Source organism: Atractosteus spatula, chromosome 1 (genome assembly GCF_055471065.1).
Source record: "Atractosteus spatula isolate fAtrSpa1 chromosome 1, fAtrSpa1.hap1, whole genome shotgun sequence".
In the NCBI taxonomy this organism is placed as follows: domain Eukaryota; kingdom Metazoa; phylum Chordata; class Actinopteri; order Semionotiformes; family Lepisosteidae; genus Atractosteus; species Atractosteus spatula.
This window is the reverse complement of record NC_142706.1, coordinates 76,119,905-76,144,114: the sequence shown is the minus strand read 5'-3', so window position 1 is coordinate 76,144,114 and position 24,210 is coordinate 76,119,905. Positions and strand designations below refer to the sequence as shown.

General features: G+C 50.8%; 1 protein-coding gene across 1 annotated transcript in view; it reads left to right on the top strand.

Moving 5' to 3' along the window:
- sema4f (sema domain, immunoglobulin domain (Ig), transmembrane domain (TM) and short cytoplasmic domain, (semaphorin) 4F) overlaps positions 1–24,210 on the top strand; it is a 57,134-nt gene that overhangs the window by 13,001 nt on the left and 19,923 nt on the right. Inside the window, exon 2 of the mRNA XM_088919701.1 lies at positions 23,136–23,287. Coding sequence (XP_088775827.1) covers positions 23,136–23,287 — 152 coding nt within the window. The remainder of the gene's footprint in view (positions 1–23,135; positions 23,288–24,210) is intronic.

Here is a 24,210-nt window from a genome sequence, read left to right as displayed (position 1 = left end):
AGCGAGGCAGTGTGGGAACCGCTCCTTGCCCCAGGGTCACGCACACAATGGGCCGAGGAGGGGGGGGGGCGTCTGTGACACTGGCCCTGGGGCAGGTCCGCTGATGCACTGGGGCTTGTGGGATAGGAGCAGCGAGCGCCTGACTCCGGCCAAAATACATCCGCTTTGTTTCCTCTTTGGCACCTTCTACACAAAGAAAACAAGCTGAAAAGCTGGACCAGCAAACTTCCCTCTCTTTCAGTGCTGCCGCTGTTGTTGGTGAGTATGGACTGTTTAGAACAGAAGCAGGAATAAAGTGCTTTCTGTTGCAGGGCTGTGGAGTGATCTGCCCATGAGCACCTTCAGATCCTCTCTTCAAGCTTCTTATTCTTGCCTTGTTTTTATTATAAAGTGCAGGCTTTCAAGATGAAAGGCACTATATAGAATAAAGATTATTGTTCCCGTTTGTTGTAGAAGAAAAAAAATACATATAGTAATGCCTTACTGATGTCCTTGAGGACTGCAGTCTTGGATCTTGGAAGTCTTTCCAGTTTACAAGCTTTTGCTTGTTTAATAATCTGTAGGAAAAAGACTCAATAAATTTGTGACATCACTTCCTGAAGCCCTCCAGGATGTTGGCATTGTAAGAGCAGCGTTTACGTGCATTCTGACTGACTCGGTGCTGTCTCATGTGCTCTCTCCTCTGAATGGGAGCTGTGCTGTCGTGACCTCGTGCCTGTGAGGTCAGGAAGGAAGAGCCCCTCCCCCTTCCCCGGGACCTGTTGCGATGATGTCAGAGGGCTGGCTCTGCCCCTGCTGGCATGGCTTGGCATTGTGGGAACAGGCTTGTGACCCCCTGAGCTGTGCTCTGCTCGCAGTCTGGACTGTGCGTGCAAAGAGGGAGAGCGATCGAGGGCAGTTATTACTGGCATTCATCCCCTTAGTCAAGCGCGTCTGTCAGTAATACAGCCCTCCCTCTAATTCACAAGCTTTTAGGTCTTTAATTAGAAAAATCAAGCCTGCAAGAGAAACATGCCTGCACTTCAGAAGGAACCTGGCCTTGATTGATTGCAGAGACAGTATTAATTATAATTCCTTTTATTTCTTTAGCATGTTTCATTTCTAAAGATCCCAAAGTGCTTAAGGAAAAAGATGGGATCCACTTCATCCCCCACCTGGGCGACACACAGCAGCCCCACGGCAGAGCAGGTCAGAAAGGAGAGAGAAACTGCTTCACTTATAGAATCGAGCCTTCCGGCAATATAGCCTGGAGACCTGCTTCTATCAGCTGTGCCCTGAAATCTTTAATGGCCAAAGAGTCAGGACCTCAGTTTAATGTTGGCATGGGCCGCAGTTGTGCTGGTCAGGAACCAGCCTTGCTTGGCTTCGGAGCCATGATGGGATCGTGCTACAGGATGATCACACTGCGCACTGAAGCTTCCACTGCATACTTGCATGTTTTCCCAACACTGGTGATATGATAAGAAATGCCTTTTCTGAAGATTTTCACCATCAGCTAAACTCTGCGGGGAATGGTGTAAGTAAATATCCGGCCTGCGGGCGAGTTGGGGGAGCCGTTTCTTGCGGGGTGTGCTGTCAGCGGGAATGATGGATGTGCGTTCTGCGAGCTGCACACGTTAATGGGCTCAGGGGGAGCGTGACCTGCTTCAGGTGGAGGGGTCCTAGATGGCTCAGGATGAGGAGGGCAGTGAGACCGAGATGCGTCCCCGTTTCACATGGGGAACGTTGGTCATGCTCGGTTTGAGCAGCCGGCATCTGAGCCTCCCTGTAAACATGGGGCTGAGCGCGAGCCTTTGTCCATGCTTTAAATCACGAGAACAGAAAAACAAGCTCCGCACACACGGCTGTGGCGTGCGTCGGACCTGATGAAGCAGCCGGTGTGTAAAGGCTTGGCCCTTGCTGCTCTGAATACGTGGCTCTGGTGCCAAGAGGCCCTCTTGAGGACTGCTCTTCTCTTCAACTCTCAAGGCTGGCTCTGTAGGAAGGCTGAAAGGATCAGTTGAAAATGGCAGGTCAGGGAGAGGAGATGTTTAATCCCAGTTTGGCTTTCTGGCTGCAGGGCAATGATCGATCCATATCCAGAAGGCTTGTGCAGGCCCAGTTCTGAAGGGCCCGCTGTGGGCCGGAGGAAGGGGTGTCGGCGCCCGTTGCGTGTGAAGATGAGCTGTTGCTGTGGAGTTGCCAGGCAGCTAAGCCCAGAGGGGATGTTGCTCAGCTTGGGCGATCTCCACTGGCTCCGTTGCAACACTATAGAGCACCGTTGAGCTCTGCCGTGTTTACTAACGGGGATATAGAGAATTTACGCAAGACGCTGGGCTTCCTCATCCCGGCGTTCAGGCTGTATGTGTTCAGAATATGCAACACAGGTTCTGCCGCATTTATTAAACTTGACCTGCTAAAATATTTGAAAAATTCAGATTTCTGGATTTTCATAGCAGCCTCCACATTTCTACCGAAGCCCTGCCCCGCCTTGTTTGTATCGTCAGTAAACTGGACGAGTGCGCCCGGGTCCAAGGTGGCTGTCGTTCCTTATAAATCCCGAACGGCCCAGCACAGAATCAATTCCAAGTGTGTGGTCATATTTGAAGACATTTGCCATAAGTATCAGACTCAGTTTTCAAATGAAAAGTTTCACAATACGATGAAACGTTTGCAAGTACTTCATAAAAGTGGTAGATGAGCTATGAGGCTGCTAGAGCTCAGGTCATGTGATGCAGCTCCCATGATCACCCTCTGCGTCCTGTGATCTTTTTATGTGGAAGCTTCTCTTAAGAATTCTGTAAATGCTCAAGTCCCCAATATCACAAGGCCTGGATAAATTGCCTCTTGTAGAAGGAGCTCCAGATCAGTCTTTTTAATAAATTCAGGTTTGTCTAGTGTTCTAACATTGTCCCTGCTCTGCTTTATCTCTGGTGCTGTGGAGGTACGGTGCAGGATATTAACCTGACAGGTTTGTGCTTTCCTGTGTCAGCAGGATTGCTTGTTTACCTTCTAAGTAGTTCACTTAGCTGGGAGACCCATGGGTGAAGTAGGAATTTTGTATATAGTGGGTGAGGTGGTAGGCGCAGCGCCCTGGTCTGCAGAAGCTGATGTGTTCTCTCTGTGGGTGTGTGACTGGAGCCGAGGGGTCTGTCTGTCTGCTGCCTTGCCTCTGCAGCACGAGCGGAGCAGGAAAATGGTATTTAAGGTCAGAAGATGAGAATACCAGGTGTTCCTTCCAGAGCTCCTGTCGGCTTGTTTAATAACACGCTTCAGTGCCTGGGGTCGAGAGTTACTGCTTTTCTGTTATGGATTTTCTTTATGGTTTGGCTGTGGCTGCGCTAGGTAATTATTCTGAAAATCAGTGGCAATTGGTAAATTCTCTTTTGTTCTTTGCCTTTAATGTCAGCAGTAAATGAAGCAGATGTCTGTCATATTTTACCTTTCTTTCCCATACTGAAAGTAGTGGCTGTAAGTGTGTTACGTGATGGCTTGAGAAATCCAAATTTTCTCTACATGAATGGTTTTATTTCTGAAAAAATAACACCCCAGCAACAAAGCACTGTAATGACACCAGTGCAGATGCTTCCTTGTCAAATATGTCGGCTGAAAGCATTTTGCACAACCATACAACTCCCCAGAAAGTGGTACCAGGGAGAGATGATCTGAATGCCCCGACTGTCGATTTCGCCCGTATCCTGTGCGTGGAGATCTAAATGTGGAAAGCGTTTATTGTAATAGCTTTCATCCTTTGATACGAGCATGCTTAATAACTTCATTCTGCCGCCGGTGTGAAGCCTGAATACATGAGCTTTTCCAAAGCGTTTTAATCTCCCCCATCATATCTGCCTGTTAATCACCCCATCAGTATTCAGAATTGTGTTCGTGGCACCTCTGCGTGCCTCAGGAGCTCTGCATTCAGACACGCAGGACTTCAGAAGACGCCTTTCGCTCCCACCTCTTGCCACTCGACTTGTTTGCTTGTGCACGCCCACGTGCAATGGCGTCCAGAAGGCTTCCTGCTGGGCAGAGGCTGGGGAGTGCGATTCTCCAGAGTTATTGTAAATGCGCAAACAAGCGATCCTTCTAAGAACAAATGCAAGAAAAGGAGACCCCCCCCTGTCTGTTGCTGCCACTGTGAACTCAGGCTGCCCGGGGCTCCTGAACACTGCAAGGACTTTGGGAGCTCATGCTCACTGGGGTTTTGGTTGCTTCAGGGTTGTATTTTTTGGCTGTTAGTTTGTATTCAGATTGGAGACTTCTCTCTTGATGGTAGAGCTAGGTCGCCTCTCCGCGTGCCCCACTGGGCTCAGTGTCCCTGGAGAGAATGTGCCGGAGCTCGGCAGGGCTCCTGCGGTGGGGAGCGGGGGGCCCTCTGGGGCGGTGGGCAGAGCCGGTCTCCAGCACTCCCAGGAGCGCAGTGTGAGCCGATGGCACACTGACCAGTGGATCGTCTTTCTCGCTGTGACTCCCAGGGTGGCCCCTGAACGATCCCCCTCATTCCCTGCCACGCTGCTGTCTCCCTGGGCTCGGAGAGATGGGATCAACCCAGCGGCTCTGCGCCCCTCTGCCGCCTCCTCCTCCGGTGGATGGCTGGATACAGCTCAGTCCTGTGTCGTGCAGTGGGTCACTCTGCCCGCAGCCCAGACTGGAAATAGGGAGCCCCCTGTCTCCCCAGCGCAGCCCTTGGGTCTGACCAAGCCTGCTTGTGACTTTGATCTCAGTACAAAGAGCAGCTTCTGTTTCCCGGGAGCTCTTGAGCCTCATCATACCAGTTACAGCAGAGCCATGAATAGGTCCAGTCTCTCCTCTGCAGGAGAGGAGAGGTTCAGGGCAGGAGAGACACATCAGACTTGATTGGTCTTTGCTCTGATTGCAGAAGGATTATTTCTGACACAGCCAAAGGGGTAGAAGATGATTAGCATCAAAGGGCTTGTGGGTGTTTCAGCTGCACCGGCTAAAGGGAAGGGAAGTAAGCAGTATGGTATAGATAGAATAGTTTTCCGTTCTTCCTTTCAAGCTGTGACTGGAGAGAGGTCAGTGTCCTGGACTGTAGTTTAGTTCAGTAGTGCGAGATGCTGAAGAAATGTGGTGGAGCTCGTTGTCTGTAACGTAGAGAGTAGTGATGCAGTGTCTTCTAACTAGAGGTCTTCAATGTAGAACTGGAGAGCACTTCTTTACACAAAAGGTTGTGGGAGTGTGGAACAAGCTACCCAGCCACTTGGTTGAAGCTGATATCCTTTAGTTGTTAGTACCAATTGGTGGCTTCTAACTACTAAATAAACTAGATAAGCCAAATGACTTCCACGTTTGTAACTATTTTTATTAAGTTTTTGTAAGATCTCTGTCCTGTGTAAAAGGAGGCCCCAAAAAATAGGAATTGTACAGAAGAAAATGGACACCTCCTGACTTGTGGTGTAATTACCAGCCCTTGAGATGTGTGAGCTTCAGCATCAAACACAAAAGCTGTGCCTGATGCCGTTGTGTTGGGGTCTGTTCCTGTTTGTGCTTTGTATTGTGTAGCACACAGATCATCAGATTCAAAGAGTTTGATTGGCCTGAACAATGATTTTCTGCTGCTTCAACACTAACGAGTCATTATCTCTGCCTTGCCATTGGCTTAGTGTTGGGGCTCTGAGTCAGACAGTTCTGTATTCTGTATGTTTGCTGTTTCTGCAGCTTCTCCCCCCTGCTGCCAGTGCGGTCAGATCTCCCGTCCCAACGGCCACTGAGTCAGTTTAGAGGACGAAAGATGTACTTATTCTAACGTGCATCACTCTCGATGCCTGCCTGCTTCGTGGGTTAGAAGGTGGGGAGATATTAGCCACTGGCGAGAGAGGCGCTTCCTGGCACAGACGACAAGCAGCTCGTGTGTTTGTGATGAGATTTCTGTGATCTCACATGAGCTGTGCAATGCACTGTTCCTGGGTGACGCAGCTGATAATGCACAGACACCCTACATCTTTTTTTTTTCCTTGCAATTCCCATATCCCGATTCGGCAAGCTCAGAGTCGTGTGTCCTCTGCTCTTCCGGAACTCCTTGTTTCTGGCACAGTATCCCACTGCTCCTTCTGGGAATTTGCCCCCCAATCCCTCCTCTATCTTGAGATCAAGGACATGCGTGTGATGTCCTCGGTATAACTTGGCACGTTTAAAACTCCAGTCTCAGCAGGCGCGTTTGTTAGCTCTCAGGTGAATACCGATTGTTGTGCTCAGGCAGAGTGATCGTCTGGGTGAAAGGGAGAGAGGGACAGATTTACAGGAACTAAAGTCCTCTGTCTGTGACCTTTATCTCTGGGCTTATATTGTGCTTTCTGGCTTTGCAGCGGCTGTTATCTGTAGTCTACCCCTCCAGAGGGGCCGAGCTTGCAGTGCGTGTGAATCACAAGGTTGTTTTTGCACACAGACCTTCAGAGATGAACTAAATAGGAATCTTTTCTTGTTGCTTGTTTCTGGACTCAAGCAAGACCAGAGGTATTAGCCTCTTTACTTGACAGGCCCCCCATTAAGCAGAGTTTAGTACTATTGATAGTTTGATCGGTTTGACTGCTGGCCTCCCTTGTGCGACACCGGACAGTGTACACATTGCAATGAGCTGCCTTCCTCTGAAACTGAAGGAAAATAAGTTATTGTTTTCTTTTTTTTCCAGTGTGAACCTCTCTCAGAACTAATTTATTGCACAATAATCAGTTTTGCAAACTGTGGGAAACACTATTGATTAATAAATGTCAGTGATCCCCCATGGCAGCAGCGTGGCAGGGAATGAGAGAATGCCAACAGAATTAATTAAGTTTTAATTAAGAAGGCTCTCGACTCCAGGCTGGGAAATCGGGATTGCAGGGCTGGCAGGCTGTGCAGCTCTTCCGGATCCTGCTCAGAGAGACATTCTCCAACCCCACGAGCATGCAGTGGGATAACTGCCGGGCTCCCTTCTGCACTCCGTTGAGATTGAGTGGTGCCGTGGTGAACTCCATGTGCGCTCGGGGGCTGGTGTGCAGCAGGGTGCAGAGCTGCTATGGTTGTATAGTGCAGTAGGGCTCTGCTCTTGTGCTGGGCTGGGGTGGATGTGATCTAGGGACACTCACTACTGAGGGAGATATGCACTCGTGTTCCCACAGCTGTGTGTGATGACAGATGTGTGTGGGCAGGCTATCAGAAGCAGAACCTCCCCAGTGTAGCCCAGCCCCTTCACATCCATCCGTCCTTATCTGAGCAGGCCACATGGCTGACCCAGTGCCATTCCTCGGATATCTTCCCCTCTGTACAAGCTACTGCCTTCCTCCTCCTCCTGGGTTCGACAGCCGAGCCTCTCGGGGCTGGAGCCCTGCAGGCTGGGGCTCTGCCCTGACGGCCTCTGCCTCCTGGTGAGACAGCACTGGTTTGGGCTCTACAGGTGCCGGTGGCAGGACGGGTGGGGAGAAGCTGATGAGCGGGGATGTTGAACTGAAGGACAGACTGGGAGCCCCAGCCCTGCCTCTCCCCCAGCCCTTGAATTAAAAGCCCGTAGGCTGTTTCGGTACAGGGCTGCTGACATGATTCCTTACACAATAAGTGAATTCGTTGTCTGCCAGTTAGGAGACGAGCGCTATGGCCTCTCTTGTCTGTTTGTCTTCTCTCTGACTCGTCAATGCCCTCTTACAAGAGTGCCGCCGAGGCGGGCTGCTCCTCTGGCAGAGGGAGAGGGACTAATCCCATCTTCCACGCTGGGATGATCGGATCAGGGCTGGCCTGCTTGCCTCCCTGCCTGTCTGTCCTGTGTGAAAGGAAGACCTTTCTTCTGTCTAAAGAAGAGCCACATTTCTCTCAGTGTGTGGATTCTTTTGAGTGATTGTGGTGGGTTAGAGATCGCGGGAGGAGGGGGGTGCATTTGAGCATCAATACAGCCCTGTGTTCTCGGTGGACAGGCCGTTGTGCCGTCCAGGCCTCGGAGGCAGAGCAGCGAGGAACAAAGGCAGGGATTATTCCCGGGGCAACAAACGGTTCTGCAGGAATGGAGCATGTAGAAGTGATGCTTCCTCTGTGGTGCTGCAGTTCAGCAGCTGTGTTAGACTGGAGGAGTGAAGCTGTAACAGCAGGGTTCTGTCCCGCTACGAAAGCCAGGAGGGGTTTCCACCACCGGAGCTGTGTACTTGATCATCGAGTTCGTGTCATCCGGTAGGGAAAGGGCTCCTCCCGGATTTCGGGGATGTGTCAGCCACAGGTCGCTGAACTGCCGACCGGCTCGTGTGGAGGTGGAATCTGACAGAAAACATTCGCCTGGATTCCAGTAATCTGTGAAAATGTCTTTGTCTGCAGCGTCTTCCTGTAAGTCATGTTCTGAAACATTTTCTGGGGGCACGCTTGCTGGGAAACGTGAAGGCACAAGCAGCCCTGGGTCAGGAAGCCGCACGCTGGACGGTCTGGCCAGCGCGCTGGTCTCCAGGGCCTGGTCGCCACTCCTCTCGTCTGAGGCTGTGCTGGGCGGCGCTGACGAGCCAGTTGGGGTGATCCCCAAATCACCAGCCTGGCTGCTCACACGAAAACAAAACCCCGAACAAACATCCTCATAAACGTTCTGCCACAAGCATGCCTGCTTATTTCACAGGAGCGGGCTGCAGAGCAGGGAGGCTCCAGGCCGACCACCCCAGCTCCCAGGCCTGCAGGAGCTGGGCCTCGCTGGCCCTGCCGCACCAGCTGGGGAGTGCTGGCGTGGGGGCGAGCTCCTGCACACCAGGAACCAAGCCACAGCTGAAACACTGTGCTGGGGACACTCTGGCAACAAGCTGCTAAACGCAGCAGACGAGTCCTAAACTTCTGCAGTGTCGAGTAATGCAGCCAGGAGACTCTGCCCTGGGGGGACTCTCGCGTTTGGTGCCCTTGAGATTGCTGCCTTGACACCAGCGCTCTCTTCCAGCCTCTCTGTGCAGTGAATTAGAGGGCGTTTTCTCCAGCCTGCCTCTCCGGTGTCACGTGCATCTCTGTGTGTGCGTGTGAGGGAGGAGACGGCTGCCTGGAATCAGCTGACCCAGCTGGGCACCGGGAGCTGCCGGAGGGAGGTTCTGGGCTCATCCATTAACGAGGCTGTAATAAGTGCTAACAGAATAAAAGCAGGGGAGATCAATAATTGATTAGTCAATTAGTGGTCGTCTCCATCACTCCTGGTGGCGGTGGAGCAGAGAGGCCCGGCGGTGTGCGGTGGCCGTAGCTGTAGATGAGTAGACAGGGGAGCTGCCCATCGCACAGGGGAAGTACTCTGAGTCGGCACACTCATGAGTGCGCGGAAATGGTGTCACTCAGGGCTTCCCAAGCCCCAGTGTGGAAATTACTGACCTGGACTGTTTCACTGATCAGCTCTAGGGCCTGCGCTAAGGGTTTAGGCTCTGGAGAGAAGCTCACTGTTTCCTAGCAAGTCCAGTAATAAACCAAAGGTAAAGATTAACGTTAAAAAGATTGAAAATCGTAATTGCTGAGAGGCATCACAGGTGTGTGGAAGTGTGGAATCAAATTAACGTTTTTTTTCCCACTTCAGCACTGTTGTAAATTTGGCTGAGGTTTATAAGGACATAAAATGTTTCGCCCCAACAGAATTGTTTGTCAAGGGGAAAACTGTGATCACCTGAGTTGCATGTGTTTCATCATCCAGGGAGAATAGTACTCTTGAATCTTGTACTATGTAGTCCCTGTTAAATGAATGCTAATTGAGGCTTTAACAGACTGAAAATAGCACAACGACAGAGAAGAATGCAAGCTGTTTTTGGATGCCTGGGTTTTTCTGGACGGTTATCAGAGAACTTCTCGCTTGAATCCCAGAGAGCAACCACCCCAACGTGTCTCGAGAGCTGGCTTTTGTTCCCCCATGTGATTGCACTTCTCAGTCTTATTCACGAATGGGGCATTCTGGGAGTCGGGAGGGTAACTGGGAGTTTTTTCAGTCGGGTCTCTCAAAACCATTCTTTACCCAAAGGGTTGTGGGAGTTGTATTGCCCTGTCATGTTGTTAAAGTAGATAGTCTGGCTTCTGTCAGGAAACAGGTGGATGAGATCCTTGGATTAATTACCTCTTAGGATCTCATCCAAATGCTTCCATTCTCCCACAACCCTCTCGGTAAAGAAGCGGTTCCTGTTCTTCAGTTTTAAAAGCCCTTCCATCTAGTTTCCACTTCTTGTTCCGCTGGGTTGACTCCGTCAGTGAACCTGTGATGACTGAGCTTGTTCCAGTGAAGTCACAGAAGGACGATGCTCTTATTTCCTCCCTGCTGCTGATGGGCTCACTGGCCCTGCTGCAGAGAAACCACACCACTGTTGAGCTGCTTGCTGTCTCTGTATATCGGAGCTGCACGTCTTTCTCATCTGACACAGCTCTGGTGCAGAGGAGGCCAAGCTCTGGTGGCCTGACTCTGTTAGCCCTCCAAGTCCAGGACCTCTGATCAGCAATGCTGCACAGTGTTGCAGAGTCAAGCAGTCAGCGATCCTAGCAAAGGTAATCACCTTTTGCTCTTGAAGTCGGACTAAAAGAGGATTTTAGTGTTAGTTCCTGTGCCATCTGGCCCACAGTGATAAGGGCACTCTTTAATGCTCCAGGCTAAAGCCTACCAGCTGTCTGTTTTTTGGGCTGTCAGTTGTGTGTGCACCTTTGAAATATTTGCTTTCTTGGTAAAAAGTGTTTCAGATTTTAGAGGGAGCCATGTTTGTTGTCAATCCAGTAAAATCTTAGCCTGGAGAAAATATTTAGGGGGACAGCTTCATTGCACGTGAGTATATTTAACACGTGTCACGAGCAGCAGAGCTTCTCTCTCGCTCTCTGATAGCAGCATGTAGAAGTGGCGGACGCTGAAGAAGATTGCGGGCTGAGCTCGCGTCCCCCGCCTCCTGTGTCCTCCAGTTTCCCTGGAAGTCTCACTTCCTTCTCCTGCTGATGATAGGGTTCCAGTGAACTGGCCAGGAGCTCCCAGGACTGTAGGCTTCTGCAGAAGCCCTGAAAAGTCCCGCACGTTGCAGTGGATCTGGGCTTGTCAGCTCTTCAGCAGAACAACGTGGTCTTTAAGAACACAATGGCTTCCTCTTTCTTGTGACCTTTTGGGCCGTGTCGCCTGTCTGGTAACCACTAACATGTCAGAGGGTCTTGCCGTTCCGTGAAAGTGGCCAGGGTTCAGCTACAGCAGTATAGCTAGCTTGTTCCAGAGTCCTTGTAGGTCTGCGTAGGTTCCTCTTCTGTCCTGCGTCAGGCTGGGCTGTTGGTTCTGAAGATGTTCGCTGGGTTAGCTTGGTCAGTAACGGAGGATGTTGAATGCTTGTATCAGGTGTCCTGGTAGTTTTTTTTTCTTCAAGACTGGAAAGGTTCAGTTCCTTCTGCCTGTGTAGGACATTTCTTTGCACTTTGCATTTACAGTATCTGGATGGACTCCAAAGCAACTATCTGTTGTATAGTGTGGTGACCAAAGTACAAAGTATTTTAAATGAGACTTAAATATTATGATAGTTTAACTTAACATCCTTTGCTTTAAATTTTATGTTTAACTATATATTCACCATTTTGCCTTTGTATTGCTTCCTCACAATATCTAGCTGATGTGTCAGTATAAACACCTTTCGTAAGTAGCCTCTGCTAGCTCTAACAACCCAGTTTGTACTTGTTTTGTTTTTCCTACTGGAACACGAAACCAGGGTTTCTTTCTAGAACTGGCTGGATGAGATTCACTGATCGCTTAACTACTAACTACTGAAAGGATTCAACAGACCTAGTGGACTCCACTCCCTTGTAGCTTTTCTGGCCGTATGAAGTTTACTTGAATGTGTACAACAGTGGTCCGATACAGTGAAGAAGATTTGGTCTGCTTGATAATGTTGTTTTTTTTATTTTGCACTAGGCTGCAATAAAATTAAAATCACCAGCTGATGGAAACTGAAGCAAGTACGCATTTGTTTGTATTTGCATGTCCATAATGGAAAGAAAAACAGCCGTACACAAGCTTCCGAAGTGATTCCCGGCCCGGATGTCTGCCCTGTCTGGGGCTCTCCCCTGCAGATGGCTCATGGCTGTGTTCTGTTTCTGTGCATGGTTACTGCATGGCTGGTGTAGTTCAATCCAGAGGTACCTGGGTTTCAATTTCCTTCCATTCGGTGCGTCTGATCCTGTTGCTTTTCAGGATCAAAGCACCTGTCTTGCGTTGTGAAGCCAGCCAGCGCGATGCTCGGCCTGCGTCCTCTACAGCAGTTCTCCTCCTGTTGCTCGGCAGGCTAGCTCTGCTGTTTGTCCTCAAACAACAGCGCGATGTTGGCACGGGCGATCCCAAAGCCTTGGCCGAAGTCGTAAAAACTGCTGCAAATCTGTTGGGGTGTGCTTTAGCTCTTGGAGGTAGTGATATCTGATGAAAACTGTCTGGTGGCTGGATGTGTGGATGGAATGCTTGCTTTTGAAAGAATGTGATGTATTGCAGCAATGTGAAGCCTAAGACGTGAGTCAGGTGGGGCTGACAGGAGGCAGAACTGCTTGATCTTGCACGCGGGTCGCTGGGGAGAAATGCTGAACGTTTCCCAGTATGTATTGCTTCATGTCTGCTCTTAAACGCTGCAGTTACCAAGCAGTGCAGATTCCGTATCTGGTTTGTTTGCTGCTCCTATTGGGCTCAACGGCTCCATTCTGCTCTGTAAGTTTCTTGTAGGGGGATTTGCAAAATGTTTTGCTCAACGCAAAGCCTGTTGATCTTTTCAGGCTGCTTTCTGGAAAAGCAAAAAAGTTTTACACATAGATGGAAATACCAGAAAGTTTTTTTTCTGTATTGGTTTAAAATACATTTTTAAACCAATACTTTTGGTTGTACACTCATCCCTCTCAAAACCAACTTCTTTACAATTTCTTAGTCACATGAGATGGGTTTTTACATTTCATTCAAATCTTCATCTAGTGATCACTCCTCGCTTTATCATGCTTTTAAAAAGAAAAAAAATTAAGAACTTAGAACATGCAGAGAAGAATTCCCTTTTAAAGCCTGAATTTGTATTTTTTCCAATTTTAAAGATTTACACATTTCGGCTCTTAACCCCTGTACAGGTATTATAGATACAGTAAGGAGTTGTGTGGCTAAATAGTGCAAGTACTGAAGAAACCCCTGCCTGTTAGGAGTTAACAGTTAGGTCCTCATGAACTGTTTTACTGTTTTGTGTGTTCCCAGCTAGCGAAGTTTATTCAAGCTTTCTTGAGTGGATGTGTAACTCATGTGTGCTACATAGGATTTAGCCAGGTGAAAGTCTCAACTGATTAGGGTCTTGGTTGATTGCCCAAGGGTGACCTAACTGCCTAACTTTCTGACCTTGTTTACACCTTATATGGTTTCCTATATAAGAAACTGCTACTGACCAATCATAAATGTATGTTTTTGTATGAAAATTTTGATCATCTTCAAGAATAAAAGCCTGTTACTGTCTTTAGGAAAGTAAGTGAGAGATGAGGTTAACCTGTTAACTTGGTCCTCCTTTCTTTATTGGCATAAATAATTCTCCAGTTTTATTTACCAGAGTCATGTGGTTTGCTGAGAAGAGGGTCTAACAGTACCATGCGACTTACATACTAGAAAAATGAGTTACATGAAGTGAATTTCTGGGTGGGAACTTAACTGTAAGTGTTTGCATGCGAGTTTAATTCCTACAGTTCGTGAAATCGCTTGTGCGCTTCTCTCCTGGAGCGAGCCGAGCTCTTGTTGCCAGGGATGAATGAACAGGCTCCTGCTCGCCCCGCTGGCCTTTAATCTGGACTCCCAGCAGCCCCTGTGCCCACGTGAGGAGAAGGAGGAAGAGCACACAGACAGCTCTGACCCTTCAGCTGCTCATCTTCCGGTTATTTTTTTAAAGTATGGTTTCGGGAAAAGGGGGAGTTAAGAAAAAGGGGGCAGATTCTGTGCCGGGGGGGGGGGGGGAGTTTTGGAAGTGACCGCTTTAGGTGTCCCATACGTTACAAAACAGGGTGAATGTGGATTTGCCCACACTTCCTGCTCCGCCTACAAAGGTGGCTGCCTGCTGTGTGCCCGGTGATGGGTGTGGGGCCGTCTCTGAGGCAATCAGCTTAATCCCCTTGTGCGCAGACGAATTTAGGGCAGCCCTGATTAGCGCCACAAATGCTTATCGTGCTAAAAGCATACCTCAGACTGGCGCTGCAGCGGAGAGATAAAGAGCAGAGAGTGGGAATCTCAGGCTGTCGCCTTTGAAGAGTGCCTACAGGCCTCCTCCTCCAGCTCCCCACCCCCACCTCAGCACCACGCGCTCTGCCGGCTCTTTCCTCGCAGGGTAATCCTCTCTAATCCAGGCTCCAGGGGGTGTTTATTACACCGCTGAAATCTAGAGTTCCACAGGACGCCCAAATGTGACGGTTTCCCCTGCAGAACCGTGCAATTCTAATCCTCAAGACAGATGTACAGGCATTTTAATGCCAGGCTGACGTTCCCAAAGTGTTCTGAGCGTATTAGGAGCATTTCAGATAAAGCAATTCAGCTCCTGCAATATGACCGCAAATCACAGCAGGCTACCAGCAAGTACATTTTTGATCTCCAGCCTTTCTCTTAAGCGATTTCAGATATGTTCTTTTACAGATTTGAGCTCGAGTTTGTATTGGACGTTCACATCTCTGACTTCGCTGTGAAAAACAAGGCCCTACACTCCAGTTGTTTGCTCAGTGTCTCGCGCAGGTGCTCATGGCGGCAGGGGTGCGTCTGCGGTCGGATCGGGGAGGGGGGCCGATTCAAGCGGATAGGGGTGTGTTGAGGCCTTGCGTTGCCTTGCGAGGGCGCGGTCCCTCCCTCTTTCTAACTGCCCGTTTCTTTTCTTCAGAAGAAAACAAAAACTCTACTTGAAGTCTTTCCGCCGCGGGCAGTGGCTACCAGCCTTCAGGGCGAATGGGGTTGAAACGATAGGAAGCACTCCGTGTGCTGTTCAGGGGGTTGGGGCTTGCCGAAATTCGGATCTGCTTGGCCGGTTTCTAGGGCTGTTGTTGGCTTCATCACAGTTTAAAGAGTCACATCCTGGCTTGTCTGCTTTTAAGAAAGATGTGCGCTGTCCAGATCGCCTCACTGCGGGCTGCGGCGAGTGTCCGTGAGTCACTTCCTGACTTCCAGGCGTCCTGCCGCGGGTGTCGGCCTGGGTGATGAGCAGGTAGGTGTGAAGGCCCTGGGGATGGATTCCCACACGAGCTGCAGCGCGCTCTGCTGTGACACAGGTCAAGCTATTCGGCTTGGAAAGTGGGTGGGGAGGGAGGGGAACAGGTAGCTGTTGCAAAAACCGTTGGACTCACGGGCTTTCCTCAGCCCTGCCCAGTGCATTTGTGATGCTCGTGGGTTTTCCTTCTATACTCAGGCTGCGTCCCAGAGGGGTTTATCGCTTCTTAGTCACCCAGGGGTGGCGGGCGGAGGCGAGGGGAGCGAAGATCCTCTTGACAGATCTGTCAGAGGGGGGGCACCGGGGCTGGGAGCTCAGGTCTCTTTGAGCTGGGCTGCTCCGTTAGCAGAGCTGCTGAACAAAGGAACGACATCTGATAGCGTGCATAGGCACACAGCTGACACTCGGTACCCGTTGCCCATAATGAATGTTTAAAGAAAGCCCAGTAAATGCATCTCCATTGACTTTGGCATCTTTACAGCCTCTGATCTGCAGCTAGACAATGTGCCCAGCCTGTGGCTGTGGGCGGGGACAGCAGGTACTGAGCTCCATCGTTAAGCACCAGTAGTATAATCGGAGAACACAATAAGCCACACTCCACCGCCTTCATTCTCCCCGGCTGGTTTACACAGAAACTCCCTGCCAGCAAGGCTCTGCCATGCAGAACAGCCTGCAGGAGATGCATCTTTATTAAGGCCCTGAGACTGCAGTGTTTGTACGGGCCACAAGCTGGTGTGCGGATCAGCGCTCTGCACAGGAAACAGCTTCATCTCGGGGATTATGGTAGCATGGCGAGTGCTGACAGACAGCCGGAATACCGAAGACAATGATGTGATCGTTTGCACAGCCGTGTTAGTAATATCAACAACCCTTCTTAAGAGAGTGTGAACAGTCCCTGTCTACAGGTCTTTTAAAACTTACCTTTTCCATTAACCTATTGTTACGCAATTACCTGCAGCAATTTCAGTACAATGACTATTTAAACAAAAACTCTTACCTAATTGTTTTCCCCAGATAAGATCACTTTATTGGCCATATACAATTTCTTGCATTAGGAATTTCTTTTCGCATTCCCCAGCTTGCTCTCCGTGAGACGCAGGCACACGCTTGGGGTCAGAGAGCAGGGTCAGCCATTTATATGGCGCCCCTGGAGCAGTTGGGGTTGAGGGCCTTGCTCAGTAGGATTCTTCTGCCGGCCGCGGGATTTGAACCGGCAACCTTCCAGCCACAGGCGCAGATCCTTAGCCACAGTGCCACTGCACCGCCCCATAATACAGATTATTAATGTGCAAAGCCTGAGCTCTGATTCAGATGCAAAAGCAGTGCTGTTAATTTATTTTTTTAATTTTGCCATTTTAACCTGCAAAAGTGTTCATCTGTCTCTGCATTGAGGAGCTGCTCCACTCTGAACCTCCAGGAAAAGTAAAATGCTTAATAAGTGAGTCTGAAGGTGGCAGGTAGAGTCCAGTCTCTCCCAGCCAAGCCTGTGTATTCATGTTGAGCTCGACTGCTTTTGCATCTGAATCGGAGCTCAGGCTTGGCAAATTCAGTCTTGCAAAGCAAGTAGGACTGATTTGCTGAGAAGGCAATCCCACAGAAGCAAATCATGCGCCTTGCTAGCCTTGCATATTCTAGCCTGTTAGCCAGAACATACCACTGGAGAGGCCAGAGCTCAGAGAGCTGAGATTTTATTTCTTCTTGTGAGCTTGGAGAGGTCGTAGCAAAGGGCCGTTTCTCTTTGTAGGTTGGCTATGGTTTTAGCTCCCATGAGCTACTAGATCATGCCTTGTACACTAGATCTGCACGAGTACACTTCACCACGCCTGTCGCAAGTGGTCTTGCACCTAAATCAGCAAAGCAGAGGCTCTGCTGCAGCCCGAACGTTGGGTCTTGTTGTGTTAGCTCAGCCCGGTCCAGTGCAGGCCGGGCACAGATGGTGTAGCGGTGCGACCAGCTGGCACTGCCGGGCTGAGCTGCAGGGGGCTCTTCCCGAGGAAGAGAGAGAGGCCCAGTGCCTGTTCTTTTCCACGGGGGGTCTCTGTGAATTTCCACTCAGATCAGTGTTATCATGTAGTCTGATGTCATGAGTCCTCAGAAGCCCAGCGAGGCTCGTCCTGGGATAGGAGACCTCTAAGGAAAGCCCAGGTTGCTATTGTGAGTGGTTCAGGTAGACCAGTAGGGGGCGTTCCTCCCTCTGCACCAGGCTTTCCACTCCACAGCTCCAGGATGGTGACTGCAGACACTGTGCTGTTGGTACAGATGAGACGTGTGACTATGGCCCTATACAGCCTGTTCTTGCTTGCCTTCCTCCTTACTTCTCCTGCCAGAGCAGTTTATCCCCCCTTGTGGGGCTGCTGTGAGTCCCCAGTGGGGGATGAAGTGGCTTCAGGATTCTTTGGCCTGAACAGAGCCCCAGAAACCTCAGGAGTCACGAACCGGGCGCTGTGGCCCTCTGAAGGCGGCAGGCGTGCTGGCGGTGGCAGTCGTCGGTCTGTATTCTGAAGAGTGCTGTTCACAGGCTGTCTGCCGCTCACTGAGGCTGACGGCAGCGTCACGGGGGAGCTGTCTCCATGGCAACGCTGTGGCTTTGGGGATCGCTGTGAGGTGTGGGGGGAGGAAGGGGGGGGGCTGTCTGGCACGTCTTTCGGCAAGAGAAGCGTCTCGTTCAGCTCCACACCAGCCAGGCCTGACGGGAAAAGGAACTGAGGGTTCCTCCGTGTGGCTTCAGTTATGAGCAAGTGACTCATTTTGATCTCTTTAAGATATGTGGGTTTTTTATAGGCCTGACTGTCCCCGTATGGGCCTGTGGGTCTGCGCCGGGCTTGATTTTGTCACTTTCTCCACGGGTTTCGCAGCTACGTGTGGTTGTGTTCGGTTTCAGAAAGAGCTGACTGGAAGTGCTGCCGCCTTCGTCCTCTCTGCTGGGTAACACAGGAAGAGTCCTCTTCAGATCTGGGCTGCAGACGGGAAACCCAATCAGAGCTCGGTGTCTTTCACAGAGGAGCAGCTGTGTGCCCCCTCAGCCGGTCGTGTCCCAGAGGAGACAGCTGTCCCCATTATCTTTAAGACCCTGTGGCTGCTGAAGAACGTGTTGGTTATCTTTTCTTCGGGCAGCTATGTGCAGAGCTCATCTTGTTGAATCCATATCATGCAGTAAAATCTGAAATTTTTAGGCAACAATATAATAACAGTAACGGCAGTATAATGCCAAGCACGGATTGGACTTCACTCCACGAGTCTCCGCTTGGGAGGGGCTGAGGTTTCTGCCCCCTGCTGGCTCGTCTTGGGATGACCTCATCTCCCATGGCGACGTGCACGAGCAGAGAGTGACGGAAAGTATATGCCTGCATCTCTGTGCCTTTTGTTCTGCGGGACGCAGGTGTTCAGGTCCAGGTCTGTGTTTGGGACAGAGGCCTTTTTGAATCCTTCCGTTGCCGTCTCTCAGTGTTGACCTCAGGGCACCGCAGCTCCGCAGCTGGGCTCGGACCCGCCATGCACTCAGGCCTGTGCTTCCTGGGGCGCAGAAGCCGGCCCTGCAGAGAGATGGGCTGACAGGCGAGGGCAGAGGGCTGCAGGGCTCACCGAGTGGTCGGGAGGCCGAGGTGTAGCCGGCACATCCTGCGTGCCAGAAGTCGTGGAGGGCCGGGCCCAGACTGACGTTCAATACCTTAATCCTGGCTCCTGAGGTCGCGGTTAAGAATGGCGTGGTGCAGAGCACCGGGAGAAGATGCCTGTGTGCGTCTGCGCTGGGCGGTCAGGAATTTGAAGGGTTTGAATTTGCTGGTGGTAAAGGACCCAGCGGAGTTCATGGGCACAGTGGTGGCAGCGTGCCAGCTGTACGGAGGAGGCTCAGTGAAAGCCCTTCAGCGCTGCTTCAACACGCAAAGGCCCAGGGCAGGAGACCACGGGGGCACCTCCCTTCTGTCCAAATCTGCACTATACAGTGCTGCTGAAACATGGAGACTTTCTTTGGACACTTAGGTTGTTTTTGCAAGAAATGTCTGTCGTTCGGTAACCTGTGTCCTCAGGTCAGGCTGTGAATCTTCAGAATGCGGAGTGATCTGATTTCTGCATTGACGTACAATGAAGGAACAGTGGAAAAAAACATGTTCAGCTCTGTGTGCTAAAAATAAAGCCTTTTTGTCCTCTGTTGAGTCTGGGAGCGAGAGAAGAACCAGCAGTTCTCCTGACGGGGCCTGTTGTGGTTTAGCACTGCACTTGCAGAAACATTGAGCACTCGATCTTGTACCAGTATGTGTTTGAATTGGCTACCATTTCAAGCCTGCCCGCAGTGTTTCGCTGTGAAGACCGTTAACAGAAGAGCGGTTTCAACCTGAGCATGTTGTCTAATGCAGTTTTTCTTGGACGTGAGTTGTGGTCATCGGACTGATAAACATCCTTTAGCCTTTCATTGGCACCCAGAAGGTTTCCTGTCAAAAATCCCATATTCTCCTAAAAATAGTTGAATAAATATTTACGGTTGTACGCTCTCCTCCTGGGGAAGTGTTACAAAGGCAAGCATTTATATTCATGATAGCTAAAAGGATAGCTAAATTCAAACTGTGTAGAATTTTAGTCACCATGCTATATAATAAAGATATTTCTGCTCTGGAATTGGCCAGAGAAACTAGATAGTTTTCTGGGATTGAAGGAATCTGGAAACTAAGAGGAGGTCTGTTCCAAATATTCAAAATCTTCAAAGACACTGATAAAGTCAGCCCAGAAGATGTCTTCACATGAACCAGAGGACGTGTGGAAACTGAGAAATTGCATTTAAAACCAAGAACAGCAGGTACCCCTTTACCCAAAGGGTGGCGAGAGTCTGGAACAGTCAACCCAGCCAAGGTGTCGCAGCCGATATTCTGTCGTCTTTCAAGGAACAGTTGGAGGAGATCAGTTAACTGTTAACTATATGGGACAGATAGCTCAATGGCCTCCAATGCCTTAAATAATCTGTACTGTATTGCAAAGTCCATGTTTTTGATTACAGTGTAGAGCTGAGTCTCGCTCACCCCAATGTTACAAAGATAAGAAGAACTAGGTGTCAGTAATAACACAGAGGTTTATTATTCCGGTTTGTTACTGCAGTGCTGAAATTAAAATGCTTAAACTACACCCTCTTTTTCCGCATGTGGCTGCTGCTCGTTGTACTGTAGTTTAGGCTCCTCTGTTTCATGCAGTTTTGGAATCGGAGGCGTCCTGAGGGACGTCGCAGCAGGTTCCTCTGGGACTCATGCCTGAGCTGGCGGCAGGCCTGTGTGTGCAAATATTTGCAGTTTTATCTGTAGACTCTGTTTGCAGTCACTCACACCGAGGAGGGGGCATCTGGAGGCTGATTACAGCTTTAATTAAGATGCACAGCGTAGCGTTTTTCTGCCTGCTGACCTGGCCTTCCTCTTCCCGAACTCACCTTTTGTTCCGGATTGTGTTGTGGGTTTGTACTTCCTGAAAACTGCCTTCTCTACTCCTCTGTGTGGCTGAAGGTGCGAGGGTGGAAATAACCACTGAGACAGCAGATCCCGCTGTCCAGCTTCCAGAAGCAGAGCTCTGTCTCGTGGACCCGCTGTGTACGGGGGGGTCACTCCCTGCCGGTTTCCTCTCGGTGCAGATGGATGGGGAGGGCTGTTTTCACAGGTCACCATGGGCTCATACAGACCTGGTGTTGCACTGATGAGCCAGGGGGGCCGGGGTGGAGGCAGCGAGGCAGAGGCAGAGACAGGGGGGCCGGGGTGGAGGCAGCGAGGCAGAGGCAGGGGGGCCGGGGTGGAGGGTGCGAGGCAGGGGGGCCGGGGTAGAGGCAGCAAGGCAGAGGCAGCAAGGCAGAGGCAGCAAGGCAGAGGCAGAGGGGCCGGGGTGGAGGGTGCGAGGCAGAGGCAGAGGGGCCGGGGTGGAGGCAGCGAGGCAGAGGCAGAGGGGCCGGGGTGGAGGGTGCGAGGCAGAGGCAGAGGGGCCGGGGTGGAGGGTGCGAGGCAGAGGCAGAGGGGCCGGGGTGGAGGCAGCAAGGCAGAGGCAGCAAGGCAGAGGCAGCAAGGCAGAGGCAGAGGGGCAGGAGGCAGTGTCTGGGCTGGGCTGCACAGGTGCAGACCTGGCTGGTGCTCCTCCGGGGCCTTAGCAGCACAGTCGACATGCTAAAACCAGTCCAGTGGAGAGACTGGCTGTTCCTGCCAAGCTTTGTTCTCTGCAAGATAGTTCTGCCTTTTACATAAGGTGCAATGGTAATAAAGCAGCCTAATGATGCAGTCTTGTGACCTAGATCTGTTACACAACTGACTTTTTCCACTTGTTTTCCTTGGTTTCTGCAGGATAACCCACTCCCTCCGTCAGTGCCAGGCCTCGCTCCGGCCCCATGCTGTCCTAGCGGCCGGCTTGCCTCTGGACTGGTTTCCACTGGGGGTGCCCAGTCCAGTAGCCCGAGCAGTTCTTTGGAAGCAGTCTGGTCCTGTGCTCGCAGGGCCCCTTGGCCCGGGTGTCCGGTGCTGTCCTGACCCAGAATGGGGTCACGAGTGCCTGTTGGCTCACAGGCTCAGGGCTGGGAGACCCCCAGCCTGCAGACAGGAGTGCTGTGGAGGCATGTGACATGCTTTATTAACAAAGGGTGGCTTGGAGCCCATTTTGTGCAATTAAAAGCCTAATGTATGAATTAAAGAAAATAGCATTTTGCCAATTATTTCATATTTTGAAATGTATTTTTAACATTATGGAGCATAATGCTTTGTCTTGATCATGCCGTTAGTTCTGAAAATAGTAGAAGCAGGAGACTGGTGTTATTTCTCCTCTTAGTTGTGAGTGAGTTGAGCTGCGCTGTGTGTTGAGCTGCTCTCTGCCTTCTCTCTGTTGTTGAGAAGCAGATTCCTGGTGCATTGGCTGATTGTGTGGTGCGTTGAGGGAAATGGATTTGTGAAACCATAGATCATGAGAGAGTGGGAGAATGAATGAGTGCGATGCCAGGTGCACTTTTGCAGAACTGTTGGGGTCACATGATGATATGGAGGAATCTCTGAGAGCTGAAAGAAATCCCTGCTGTGAGTGTGTTGGACAGGCTTGCCTGTGGTTTGAACAGGAATCATGTCCAGAGCAGCACTGGTCAGGAATTTGGTGCCGAAAAACCCTGGACCAGGGGGTCACAGTGAGTAAAGTGTTCAGTAAAAGGAGGCAGTAAGAGTCAGGGCTCTGGACTCGTAACTGTGAGGTTGTGGGTTCAAATCCTTGGGCAAGGTACTTGACTCGGTTTGCTACAATGCCCAGATGTACAGTACGATCATTCGGATAGAAGAGGAAGGAAATGCTGCTCCTCTCTCTGCAGATGTCATGGGTCTGGCCTTGAATAGGCCTGATCTATATGATCTTTTGGTCTTTTAGATTTTGCTTTCTGGCTTTAGGGGGGACTCCCCACCCCCTCTTCCACGCTGCTGCTGCTGGTCTGGGGTCCAGTTGGTCATTTCTTGCAGGAGGTTGGGGGCTGGGCTGTAGCTGTGTAATATAACTTTAACCTGTTTTCGCTTTAATTATCTTCGCATGGAGTTACCTGTATGGTGTTCCAAGTGTTTTCCCAGAACGCTCTCCCACTTCCTATAATGAAGTGTTTCAGCCAGCCTCCTTCAGGAGCTGCTCTCCTCCCTGCACCTCTGGAGTGCCTGGCAAGGGGTTAAAGAGTGTCCCGTTGTTGTACAGATTGCAGGTGCATGCTGTATGAGTGTACAGTGGTGTATGTGAGGGCTGACCTCCTCACATGTCATCCTTCAGGCTGTGCTCGGATTCTTGGAAAAGGGCTTGTTGAGTTTGTGGTGTTGGAAGCTGCTGCACACACCGCAGGGACATCTCCTCCCTTTCCGCCTGCGTGCCTGTGGCCACGGGGTCAGGCCGCGTCCTTCCGCAAGGCGCTCCCTGATGCGCTGATGGGTGTGGCTGTCCTGTCCGGCTGGGCCAGGCCAGGCCAGGGAGGGGTTCGTCACGTACACATGGGGAAACCCTGCTCTGAAGAGGCTCTCGAGCTTGGGAAGGCCCTCCTTAATCTCGTTGTCTTTTGCCTCACAGATGCTGACCCCAGGGCTCTGGAGAGGTTTTCTGATGGCAGCGTCTCCAATTACAGCGCCTGCCTGCTGGACCCCAGCTCGGGCATCCTTTACCTGGGAGCCCGGGACACCATCCTGGCCCTGGACACCAGGGACTTCACGAAGTGGCGGACGGTAAGAAAGGACCCGGCAGGACTGCAGCAGCTGTGCTCGGTGTGCTCCGGGTCCGGAGGTGCAGGGCTGATGGGCGCTGCAAGGCAGGTCTCGACTACTTCAGCCTCTCCTGGCTCGATTAGTGAAGGTTAAGGGGCTCTTCATGCACTGCAGGAAGATGCTTTTAAAGGCTAGAACAAGGTCTGTAACTGCAGCCCTGCTCGTGCCGTGCCGATTTCTCATAAGTCGGACCAAAACGAGAGCCTTCCTGAGAACATGGCGTGAGCTGTCATCTCCGCAATAACGGACATAGGGAAATGCAGAGAAGGCGGCTTTCTTAATTCTCGTCTCTCATTACGGGGCGTTTCTGCAGCTTGTAGCCTACACTGTTCTTAAGTAATTTTTTAAATTACCAAAACACACGCCGCTTGTTCTGTCAGAGCAGATTCTGTGGAACAGCTCGGCAAACCGCGAGTCTGTCCAGCTGCTTGTCTGCTCAGCTGGAGCATAAAGGTGCCAAGTGAGAGGAGACGGTTCGGCCCACTGGTAGTTATCTCTCACTCAGCCGTGTCTTGGAAAGTAATTCAGCAGCATGGCTGGGCAGCTTGTTCCAGACACCTACAACCCTTTGAATAAAGTGCCCCCTGTTCTGAGATTTAAATGGACTTCCGCTTAGTTTCTATTTGTCCTGGCTCATGCTTCAGGTCCACTGGATTCACTGAGATTTTGAAAATGCATCAAGTCCCCTAAAGAGGTTGAGCTCCATTAGCCTGTCAGTGAAGGACTTTTCCTGAAGCCCTGGGATGCAAGCAAGATGTGGAACCGAACCCCTGAAAAGCTGTGTACAAAAGCAGCTCAGTTTGGTTCTTGCAGGAAGTTGGTGTGTTTGAGGCCCTGTATCGAGATGCGGAGAGCGGGTTTTTATCTTGTAAAGGTATCTGCGT